This window comes from Corythoichthys intestinalis, chromosome 18 (genome assembly GCF_030265065.1).
Source record: "Corythoichthys intestinalis isolate RoL2023-P3 chromosome 18, ASM3026506v1, whole genome shotgun sequence".
Lineage (NCBI taxonomy): Eukaryota > Metazoa > Chordata > Actinopteri > Syngnathiformes > Syngnathidae > Corythoichthys > Corythoichthys intestinalis.
The window spans coordinates 38,395,055-38,407,678 of NC_080412.1; the positions used below are offsets into that span (position 1 = coordinate 38,395,055).

Consider the following 12,624-nt stretch of genomic DNA (forward strand, 5'->3'; position numbering starts at 1 on the left):
GGGCAGAACAATTAAGTCGCTACAGTATCATTTACTGAAAGTTCAACAAATACACTAGATGGCAATATTTAGTCACAGTATACCAACTCACATTTATCCTTTAAGAATTACAAGTCTTTCTATCTGTGGATCCCTTTCACAGAAAGAATGTTAATAAAGTTAATGCCATCTTGTGGATTTATTGTTATAATAAACAAATACAGTACTTATGTACAGGATGTTGAATGTATATATCTGTCTTGTCTTATCTTTCCATTCCAACAATAATTTACAGAAAAAGATGGCATATTTTAGAGATGGTTTGAATTGCGATTAATTACGATTAATTAATTTTTAAGCTGTCATTAACTCGATTAAAAATTTTAATCGTTTGACAGCCCTAGTTAAATGTACACCTTATGCCTAATATATACATAACAATATAAAACAGAATTGTTGTGGAACTCAAAATGTTGACTGGACAGTAATGAACTAGGCACATTAAATCATTAGTAACATCAACTATTACACTATACACCAAAGTATATCAGTAGCCGTGTCCTTAAGTCTTTAAGTTTTCCCCTGACCTTTTTACTGCAATAATATAATGAAAACCTGAAATTATGGCTTTTAGTTATGGCCACCCCAAGATTTTAAGTGGCCCCATCTGGCCACCCCTATGAAAAATTTCTGGAGGCGCCACTGCATAAGGTGTTAAGAAAAAGATCAACCACTACCTATCTTCCCCACATTACTTCTCACGATATTTCTAATTGTTGAGAGAGGGATTTTACGGCTTTAGCCAATTAAAAAAAGGCTCCGAACACTGCCAAAATTCTCTCTATTCATTTTACGTTGCCTTTTAGCTCTGTATACAGTATGGTTAAAGTGGCGCCATTATAGATTGAACTCGAAAATGCGTGAGTGGGTCGTGCAGCGCATGCATTAATTGCGTTATGTATTGCAACGTGATACATGTAATAAATATTAATTCTCGCCGTTAAAGCTATAAATTTGATAACCCTACCTTAAGCTTAAACTAAAGACTCTGGAAAATTGTAACACATTATGTCTGTAACGTTAAATACAATTAGAAAACGAGTTGATTAAAATATATATATTAAAAAAACGCATGTCCGATATTTTTTTGCTGATTCCGATACTTTGAAAATGACGTGATCGGACCCTAAAAAAATAATGCTTCAATAAAAAAAAGTTGCTTCAATCAAAATATATATTTTCAATCCAAAAAAAAGTAAAAAAAAAAAGTTTAAAAATGTGTTTGGATGCAAAAATACATTTGAAACTCAAAAAAATGCATGTGAAAGCCTATTTCTTTAATTGATTTTTTTTTTATTGGAGTCTTTTGGAGTTTTTTGATTTAAGCAACTTTTTTGATTGAAGTAATGTTGATTTGCGTTTGGGCCACATTTTGGCAAGGACGTTTTTGTCTTTATTATTCAATCAAAAAAATAAGTTGCCTAAAAAAAATTGGGTTTTTTTTCAAAAAGGAAAATCACTTCAATCAAAACAAAGAAAAATTTCAATCATAGAAAACGTTTTTGAACGCGAAACAACATTTGAGATTGAAAAATTTGCATTTTAACACTTAATTTTTCATTGAAAAAGTTTTCTTTGATCGAAGCAATCCTTTTGCGTTTGGGCCATTTATGGATACGTCATTTGTGTCTAATTCATTCAATCCCCCAAAAAAGTTGCTTCAACCCAAAAAAAAAAAATATTTTCAATCAAAGAAAAAAATCATTTGGAAAATAAACTTGCCCTCCCCTAATTTTTTTTTTGGGGGGGGGATTATATGCAAAGCAAATGACTGTGTAAGGTGCTAGTCACATGATCTGTTCGAAAAATAATTTTGACCCATTATAAAAATTTATTTTCGTTGCAGTTTTATTGCTTTAGAACTTTTATATGTATAGGAAAGTCAATTTCATGCAATTACACTTTTCAGCCACCGGGGGGGCTGGCCCCCCCTTAAAATCTACTTATGCTGGACGTCTATGGGTATCAATGGCAAGCAATGAGTTAAAGTCTGGGGCCATTTCAGGTCATTTTCTGTTGATTTTCAGTCGCTTTCTGTTGATTTTGGGGCATTTCTAGGTCACTTCCTGTTGATTTTAGGTTACTGAATAGGAAGTGACCCGGAAATTAATAGGCAGTGACACAAAGTCAACAGAAAGTGACCTGTAAATGCTCTAAAATGGACAGAAAAGGACCTGTAAACGCCCCGAACATCGTAAAGACTGGCTACGAAAGCTCTGGTTTCGAATGAACTATACATGAGGAAGAGTTTGGTGATAACCTACTGATTGATATTTTTTTTAAACAGTGACACCCTTTTAAAACGATATATCGATTCTTGGCTGGAGCATATTGATAACCTTTTGGGTTACAAAGTACCATTTTGACATGTTGTCACACTCTGTATGATAATATTTACAAAATAAATACAAACAATAAAATACCTTCATGATAAAGACATCTTGATCTGTATCAAAACCTTCAGGGAAGAAGCAGCTGATAAAATGGTTTACATCTGTGATGTCCGTTATACTAGTTGAACAGAACTGAAGCAGGTGCAGGCTGTAGCCCTGCGAGAGAGCCGTCTGGTACAACTGATTTGAAGAAAAGACAAATTGATCAATAAAATAAAATACAAAGGTGAAATCTTTGAACTACCTTTAATCCAGTGAGAAAATCTCCAATCTGTAACATGCGCTCCTGGTACAATTTAAATGGCAGACGGGGTTTGAAATTTCGCCAGATTTCTGCCAGCAGGGTAATCCTTCAAAACAAAACACTCATTATGACAACAGGGCACCTCATTATGACAGCTTCATTCCATCTGTTCCATTGTTGAAATACTTTTTTTCTAACACCAGTTAGTTGTGTGGCATGTATGATACGATGTATACAATATCATCTGAAATATTTAATTAAATTCCATCTGTTTATTTCCATATACCGTAATTTTCGCACTACAAGTTTGGGGCGCCGTTTGTAAAGCAGCACACACTCAAAATTACGACATTTTCTCACATTTAGCGCCACACAGTGTTTGAAACGTGGTGTGAAATTATTATTATTATTTTTTTGCGCATTTACATTATTTAGCAACTTAAATATTTATTTTTAAATAAGAAGTTTTGGACCTGATTGTTTAAATCCAGAACTAAATATTTAATATATATCTTAAATTTATATCCTAAATGCTAAATCTGGAAACTGTTGGAACTAAATATTTAGCTTAATATGCAAATTCACATGACTGTAGACCGGAAGTAACAAAATAAAAGCTGGAGCACACAAAATACTCTTTAAATAGTTTCACCTAAATATGTGTTTTACCTATATATTGTTATTATCACGATAACTCATGTCCAAGAGCAGACTGCCACCGTTGAAATAGGTTTGATTCATTTTCAAGCAACGTAAACAGATAGTCTGAGCTGCTCCGCCAGCTTTTATTTTGTTACTTCCGGTCTCCAGTCATGTGAATTTGCATATTAAGCTAAATATTTAGTTCTGACCGTTTCCTGATTTAACATTTAGGATATAGGATATAAGTTTAAGATTTAAATTAAATATTTAGTTCTGGATTCAAACAATCAGGTCCAAAACTTCTTATTTAAAAATACATATTTAAGTTGCTAAATAATGTTGTAAAAGTGCAAAAAAAAAAAAAAAGAGTGACTCTAGAAATTTCACACCATTTTAAACACTGTGTGGTGCTAAATGTGAGAAAATGTCGTCGTAATTTTGAGCATGTGCTGCTTTACAAACGGCGCCCCATACAAGGCGCACCTGACTATAAGCCGCCCCCCACCAAATTTGACACGAGAACGACATTTGCCTATAGATAAGCCGCACTGGACTGTAAGTCGCAGCTGTCCTCCCTGTATTATGGGATATTTACACCAAAATAAATATAACCGGCAACACTTTATTTGACAGCGGCATCACACGACTTTCATAAGACCTAATGAACCACCATGGCTTCAGGAAGCTTCATTTGGCCATCACTGTTCCCTTGGGGGAGACAGTCAACCTTTGCTTCCACCTGCTGTCAACACTATTTTCCTCCAACATGCCTCCTAGCATGCATTGCAGCCCTACAGATGTAATTAACAATCAAAATTCATGTTCTGTGCTAATTATTTCTTCAGTTACTGTTCCAGCTGTTTCATTAACTGCGAGTTATGGTATTTGATAAGACAGTGGGGCCACAAGACTGTTATTAGACAATTATTATTATGACATGACACTGTCATGACCATTTATGAATGCTTATAACTGATGTCATTTAGTGTTATCCGGCAAATTATCTCCATTTTGAATGGATGTTACCTGTCTGTCAACTAATTATGCTGCCTTCACGTGCTTTGGGAAAGATGATCGCTACCACTTGCTAATTGGTAATTACGAGTATGTCATGTTCATGTACTTGTGTTGCCGTGGCAAAGAAAAAAAAACAAAAAACATAGCAAACATGGACATCATTATGGTTTGTTGCATAAGCAAAACTATTTGTGACCTATTAATTCATTTACTAGAAAACAAGAGAACGCATCAACATCTAAATGGTAAGGTTTTGTTTGTAACTGAACATTTAGCAGACACTAGGTTAAGAAATAAAACTTTTATAAACGTGTACACTACGCTACGTTTTAAAAAAAAAAAAAAAAAGTGAAAATTGACAATTCTCCAGTGGAAAAATACGACTTGAATGGGCGTTCACATGCAATTTTCCAATCGACAAGTGTTATTTACCATATTTAAGACACCACATGAAGGCAGCATAAGATTGATAAAGTTTATTAGAAGTTAGCTAGCTTACCCTTTAGCATAAGAGACGTTGTCTTGGCAGGTGGACGACGCTACTCGTTTCATAACAGTCATAAAAGAATTAATGTCTCGCTCAAAAGACACAATGACCGGGTTTCTTTTGTCAACTTTTCCATAATAAGTAGCTGGTAAATCCATTGAGGCCATAATAGTTTTTAACCCGTCAACGCGTGTAGGGAAAGTTGCATCACTATGGTAACCAGTTGGAAGTCAAATAAACTCAGAAGCTTGTCATTGATGCTTTGCGGTCATCAAAGAAAGTGGGAATTTTCATCTTCCACAGTCCCGATAAAGTAAAAAGTACCGTAGAGTGACGATACGTTTGAAAACGGTTTCCTTTAACGTTTCTGTTCTATTCGGTTAAGAACAGAGGCACGGAGCACTCCGCCATTTATTTTAAAACTACAGTATATATATTTTAAAAAAGTCACATTTTTGGAAAGCTTCAGCGATAAGAAAATTACAACATAGTCCAGCTGTATGTTTTTCTATTTGTATTCATTTTGTAAATTTATTTATCACCAATACTTTGATTCCTTTGATGAATGTACCTGTTATTTTTCCACACTGATTCGCAAAATGGTAAAACCCCACAATATATCGCGATGTACAATAGTAATTTAAAATTGTACACATGAAGAATTACTTATTACACCATGTAATTTTTTAATAAAGCCTACCGTATTTTTCGGACTATAAGTTTTTATTCATAGTTTGGCTTGGGGTGCGACTTAGACTCTGGAGCGATTTATGTGTGAAATTATTAACACATTATGATATCATTTCACATGTTATATTGGTGTTTTGGAGCGACACTGATGGTTTGGTAGACTTGTTAGCATGTTCTTTATGCTATAGTTATATCAATAACTACTAATACCTATGTTACGTTAACATACCGGCCACGTTCGCTTTTCGTTGTTTATGCATCTTGTAAAATTATCATCCTGTACACTTATTCAGCATGTTGTTCTCTATTGTATTTTTATTTTAAATTGCCTTTCAAGATGACATATCTGTTCTATGTGTTGGATTTTATCAAGTAAATTTCCCCCCAAAATGCGACTTATACTCCTGTGCGACTTATGTTTTTTTTCCTCTTCGTTGGGCATTTATGGCTGGTGCGACTTATACTCAGGTGCGACTTATTGTCCAAAAAATACGGTAACACATATTTTATTTCCAGGTTATAAATGGTATTTCCTAGTTTGTTTCATCGCATTGACATGTAAACACACTTTTGTTTCCCAAAACGTTAGGGTTTGTGGTCACGAATTTGAAATTTTATTTTCCACTTTTCTTAACTGTTGTACTTTCTAATGTTTTATATATATATAGTATTTTTGTAGATTTTCTCATATTTTTTTCAACTTAGTTTGACTTGAAACAAGAAGAAATGGCATTTAACAAATGTTTTCTGCATAACCAGTTCATCAGTTGTCACCTGGTGTTATCACTGTCGGCTTTTGAGAAAATTTAAGGCTTTTCGGTGCGCCTTATAGTGCAGAAAATACAGTAGTTTAATTTGTTCTGTTATGTAAAAACACCTGAATCTCAATTATATTTTCCCATTGAAATTAACAGAAATACAAGTACCGTAATTTTCGGACAATAAGCCGCTACTTTTTTCCTATCATTTTGAATCCTGCGGCTTATAGTCCAGTACGGCTTATTTGTTGATTTATTTGGGTTAATAGGTAACACTTTTTTTGACAGCGGCGTCATAAGACTGCCATAAGAACGTCATAATTATGACAGGACACCGTAATGGGCATTAATGATATCATCTGGCAAATTATGTCACTAACTCCATTTATGTCCTGCTTGGATCTTTTACATCCATTCAAAAGTGAGATAATTTGCCGGGTAACACTAAATGACATCTGTTATAAGCATTCAATAATGCTCATGACAATGTCATGTCATAATTATGATTGTCTAATGACAGTCTTATGACACCACTGTCAAATAAAGTGCTACTAAATACCATAACTAACGCAACTAATGAAATAACTGGAACAGTAACCGAAGAAATGATTATCACAGAACATGAATTTTGCTTGTTAATTACATCGGTAGCGTTGCAATGCATGCTAGGAGGCATTAGAGGTTGACTGTCTCCCCCAAGGGAGCAGTGATGGCCAAATGAAGCTTCTTGAAGCTTTGCAGTCTATTGGTTCAAAGCTTCATGTTGGTTCATTTGGTCTAATGACAGTCGTATGATTCCGCTGTCAAATTAAGTGGTACCAATTAATATCTTTTAGTGTAAATATCCCATAATACAGTAGGGACAGCTGCGGCTTATAGGAATTCCGGTGCGGCTTATCTATGAACAAATGCCGTTTTCATGTCAACCTTGGTGGGTAGCGGCTTATAACAACATGACTACTAGCATGTATTGCAGAACTACAGATGTAAATAACAATCAAAATTCATGTTCTGTGCTAATTATTTCTTTATTTACTGTTCCAGTTTCATTAATTGCTAGTTATGGTATTTGGTAACACTTTATTTGACAGTGGCACCATAAGCCAATCATAATTATGGCATGGCACTATCATGAGCATTAATGAATGCTTACAACAGATGTCATTTAGTGTTATTCGGCAAATTATCTCACTTTTGAATGGATGTAAAATATCTGAGCTGGACATATATTGAGTTAGTGACATAATTTGCCAGATGACACTTAATGACATCTGTCATAAGCATTCAGTAATGCCCATGATAGTGTCATGTCATAATTACGACGGTCTCATTGCAGTCTTATGAGGCCGCTGTCAAATAAAGTGTTACCAACTAACCCTAATAAATAAAAAAAATACACCGCACTGGATTACAAGCCGCAGGATTCCAGATGAAGTAGAAAAGTAGTGGTTTATATTCCGAAAATTACAGTACAAACCAGGGATTAGGGGAAAAAATCTGTCACATAGTGTCACAGTGGTGGTTCACTTTGGTTAGAAAGCCGTATAAACTTTATGATACACCTAGTTTTTCCTAACAAAAATAATTAAGGAGGAGTACTTTTAAAATGTTTCCTAACTCAATAAATACTATACCCAAGAATGAACTGACACGCTGAGATGCCGGCACAAATTTGTAGAGGACTTCAAAACTTACATCCGAGCTCACAGCAAAAATGATACACGCTTTAGCTGCCACCTAATGCAGCGTCATACAAACTCATCATTTCCCATTCAATACACCGTCCACTTTACCCGCAGTCCTAAAGCTTCTGGCACTCGAAGGCCAGCAGTCTAATACTCTGGCAGCTCGTCCTCATACAAACACGTGCACTGGGATCCAGACAGGGGCATTTCCTGGGTAGAGAACATAGGCAACATCAGCAGTATTCCCAGCCAATGTCACCTCATGACCGGGCTGAAGGGAGAATCAGAGAGAGATAGCGAAAGGATGGAGAGACACTCAGTCACCATTGGAGGGATGAAACAATGAGGCCAGTGGTGAGACAAACAGTTGACATCATTGTTCCAGAAAGATCAGGCTGTTGGCAGGGGTCACCGTACAAGCGGGCTGTTATGGCTGGCTGTGGACACAGCCGCTCAGGATGGGATGGGAGGGGAAAGTGCTATAAATGTGCTGCAGGAAAGCACAGCGAGCACCCATCTAAGACCAAGTGTCACCCTCAGACACCCTATCGTTCTTTCATCTCATCCGGATAGTCGCCATGGATATCCCTATTCAGTACCCCTGGTACCGCCGGGCCTTTCCATACCGACGTGCTGACATGTCCTTGGGCGACTCTCTTACTGACTGGCCCCTTGTCTGGCCTTTCCCTTGGTCCTTTGCTTGGATGCGCCCAAGTCTCTTGCGTTGGTTAAACTGGCCTGAAAACGGACACAGTGAGGTAAAGTGCCTAAACATTCTTCATTTTCAATGTACTGTGTATTCTATTTAGTAGACGACCTGGGATTCTCAGTCTTACTAAAAGATCTGCTATTCAACCTGCAGATGCACGTAGAAAAGGATCGCTATGTTATTTATCTGGACGTGAAGCATTTCTCCCCAGATGAGCTGAGCGTCAACGTCGGCGACGAGTACATCACAATACACGCCAAGCACGAAGATAGACAGGTTGGTGAAATTCTCCTCAACTAGGGCTGCAACTAACGATTATTTGGATAAAAGTCCATTTTTCCAATTACTGTAATTTTCAGACTATAAACCGCTACTTTTTTCTTTCATTTTTAATCCTGCGGCTTATAGTCCATTTATTTTGGTTAATCGGTAACACTTGATTTGACAGTGGCGTCATAATACTGTTATAAGACCGTCATGATTTTCACATGACACTATCATTGGAATTACTGAATGCTTATGGCAGATGTCATTAGGTGTCATCCAGTAAATTATGTCACTAACTTATGTCCAAATCGGATGTTTTACATCCATTCAAAAGTGAGATAATTTGCCGGATAACACTAAATGACATCTGTTATAAGCATTCATTAATGCTCATGACAGGGTCATGTCATGATTATGATTGTCTTATGGTGCCACTGTCAAATAAAGTGTTACCAAATACCATAACTCGCAATTTATGAAAGAACTGGAACAGTAACTGAAGAAATAATGAGCCCAGAAGATACATTTTGAGTGTTATTTACATCTGTAGCGCTGCAATGCATGCTAGGAGGCATGTTGGACAAAAACAGTGTTGACAGCAGGTGGCAGCACAGGTTAACTCTCCCCTGAGAGAGCAGTGATGGCCAAATGAAGCTTCTTGAAGCAATGAAGTTTGCAGCCAATTGGTTCAAAGCTTCGTGGTGGTTCATTTGGTCTTATGACAGTCGTATGATGCCGCTGTCAAATAAAGTTTTACCGGTTAATATCTTTTGGTGTATATATACATTGAGGACAGCTTTGGCTTATAGTCCAGTGTGGCTTATCTGTGAACAAATGCTGTTTTTATGTCAAATTTCGGGGGTATTGGCTTATAGTCAGGTGCGCCTTATAGTGCGAAAATAGGGTACCTTCACAATTTAACTTGAAGTTGTTTTAGGCATGTTGTAAGTAACACTGAAGACATAATAGATGACTATTTCCCTCCAAAATAATATTTTATTACAACTTCAAGTCTTAACTGCAGTCTACAGCTACTGTTTTAAGTACGTAAAACTTCTGAATTCTGAGTATAAAATTCTCAGTAGACAAATTAGACAAAAGTCCTGTTCATTCAAAAAGTGCTGCTGATTGGCATTTTTGTTCTTGTGGGCAAAGCGCTGAGATAAAGTGTATCAGTGACTGATTAATCTTTAAACAAACTAAACAACAAAATCAGATAAGGAGGAGGCAGACTGTAATGAATCCGTTTTCTCTATCGAAGAGTTCGTAACTACTACTACAATTTCAAAGCACACTCTCTTGTATGACAATTTACAGTTTGAATGGGAGTTTGTGTTGAAAGGACACTAAGCCAGGGGTCGGCAACTCAAAATGTTGGTAGGGCCATATTGGAACAAAAAAATAATTCTGGAGCCGCAAAAAAATAAAAGCCTTATAACGAAGGCAATGCATGCTGTATGCATCTATATTACTCTAGTATCAAAATGACTAAATTGGCTACAAATACATGATGAGCCTTCATGATTAAATAGTACAACTGGCATCGTACAACTGAGTAGTCACGCACCACGTGACTACTCAGTTGTACGATGCCGCCTCAAGTTTAACTTCAATAGAATTTTAATTAATTAGAAAAATATTTGTCCTCCTAGAGAATCCATATTAAAGCAAAAAATATCTTTCCCTCCCCCATTTTTTTCCATTTTCAAACATTTTTGACAAAGCTCTAGGGAGCCACTAGGACGGCGCCAAAGATGCGCATGCGGCACTAGAGCCGTGGGTTGCTGACCCCTGCTCTAAGCTTTTATATGAATGGGTTCCTAATGTGGTTTCTTTATAAAAAGAAATGAGACAACTTTACTATCTAACAATAACAAGTGCTAATATGCTTCTCCAAAAGACAACACAAACGGACACTTAAGACACTGATTAGCATCATGGCTAACTAGCTTAGCGCTCCATGCTAAGTAGTAACGTCTCATCAACAAAGGATACAATTGTCTGAAAACATGGACACTTAATAAGACACTGGTGAGCATAATCGCTAACTAGCTTAGTGCTCCTTGCTAAGTAGTAACGTCACATTAACAAAGAATACAAACAATACAAATGGCTTCATTTACTCACCTCTGACAGAAGCACACTGGAGCTATTGACACTTCGTAATATATTTTTGATTAAGCAACCCACCTAAGTGTAGCAGTGAACTCCCTCTCTTGCTCTAAGTAATGCGATTATATTGTGATGTTCCCGATTTTCTAGGACGACCACGGCTACGTGTCGAGAGAGTTCCTGCGGAAGTACAAGCTTCCCGCCGGAGTGTCGTGCGCGGATATCACCTCCAGCTTGTCGTTTGACGGCGTGCTGACAATCACTGCGCCGAGGTCTTCACCCGGCCCTGAGCGCAACATCCCAATATCCTGTGAGGATGGAACAGCCAAGCAGAAAATGTAGAAACAAGTCAGAGCGCCTCTGACGCAGTTTCGTTACTAATCCTCACTACTAAATTCTGAATGTGTTTGTATTGTGGGCAGATGAGATGTACGTATAAGTGGGTCAGCCATGTCTAGATCCTTCTAATAAACCAGTCTCTAACTTACTACTACTGTCATATGCCTGCAAGACAATTGTGCTTTAAACCACAGATTGACATTTAAAGACAGGAGTTATGTTAGTGTACGATTTCCTATCAGATATTGCGCCACCTTGAATGTAAAACTGCTCTTATTTTGAATTTCATTTCAAAAGTTCAAACAGTAACTTAACGGGAAGAAAATGCCAAAGATTATTGCAGTGGTGCTTCGATGAGTGCGTGTCTGTTTCTTTGTATTTGTTGAATTTGGGACCAGGTTTGTGCTCTGTTGATAGTGAGAGGGGAAAAGGCTTGACTTGACTATTGTAATTCTTTTCCACAGAGAAGCAGGGCCCACAGAATGTTCGGGATAACTTGTATTTATGTATGTGTTGGATGAGAGTGCAGTGAAGCCCAAAAGAGACTGAGAATGTGCCCAAAGATGATCTGTATTATTCTTTGCAAATGCTGAGGATACCTTGCTGTATTAACCAGTAATACATAGAATAAATGTTGAGGAACAAAAATCATGTGCATTTGTCTGTGCTTGCAAGAGCCAAGCTCCAGGGGCGGAACTTAGGTTGTTTTATGAGGGTGTGACCAATGCAAAAATGTAATATACAGTATACAGTGGGGAGAACAAGTATTTGATACACTGTCAATGAGAAAATACTTCTTCTCCCCACTGTATATTGTATATATATAATATACATACAGTGGGGTAAATAAGTGTTTAGTCAACCACTAATTGTGCAAGTTCTCCCACTAGAAAATATTAGAGAGGCCTGTAATTGTCAACATGGGTAAACCTCAACCATGAGAGACAGAATGTGGAAAAAAAAACTGAAAATAACATTGTTTGATTTTTAAAGAATTTATTTGCAAATCATGGTGGAAAATAAGTATTTGGTCTATACCAAAAGTTTATCTCAATACTCTGTTATGTACCCTTTGTTGGCAATAACAGAGGCCAAACGTTTTCTGTAACTTTTCACAAGCTTTTCACACACTGTTGCTGGTATTTTGGCCCATTCCTCCATGCAGATCTCCTCTAGAGCAGTGATGTTTTGGGGCTGTCGTCGGGCAACACGGACTTTCAACTCACTCCGCAGATTTTCTAT

The 12,624-nt window shown here is 36.9% G+C and overlaps 2 protein-coding genes across 15 annotated transcripts in view; one reads left to right on the forward strand and one right to left on the reverse strand.

The window, feature by feature from the left end:
• LOC130906799 (cilia- and flagella-associated protein 54-like) overlaps window positions 1-5,334 on the reverse strand; it is a 64,387-nt gene extending 59,053 nt beyond the window's left edge. For 4 of the 14 annotated variants that reach the window (XR_009061370.1, XR_009061371.1, XR_009061369.1 and 1 more), the window contains exons 1-3: window positions 4,835-5,334; window positions 2,677-2,782; window positions 2,463-2,612 (exon numbers count right to left, since the gene is read on the reverse strand). Coding sequence is in view for 10 of the 14 variants with exons in the window: in XM_057821440.1 (XP_057677423.1) it covers window positions 2,463-2,612; window positions 2,677-2,782; window positions 4,835-4,989 (411 nt within the window). In the remaining 4 variants the exon portion in view is untranslated. The remainder of the gene's footprint in view (window positions 1-2,462; window positions 2,613-2,676; window positions 2,783-4,834) is intronic. The other 10 variants (XR_009061368.1, XM_057821439.1, XM_057821436.1 and 7 more) reach the window with 5 other exon arrangements.
• A 3,106-nt stretch (window positions 5,335-8,440) lies between these two features.
• LOC130906578 (alpha-crystallin B chain-like) lies at window positions 8,441-12,046 on the forward strand. Its single transcript, XM_057821044.1, has 3 exons — window positions 8,441-8,713; window positions 8,818-8,940; window positions 11,194-12,046. Exons 1-3 carry the CDS (start codon window positions 8,534-8,536, stop codon window positions 11,383-11,385), a joined length of 495 nt encoding a protein of 164 aa, XP_057677027.1. The 5' UTR covers window positions 8,441-8,533; the 3' UTR covers window positions 11,386-12,046.
• The last annotated feature ends 578 nt before the right edge of the window (window positions 12,047-12,624 follow it).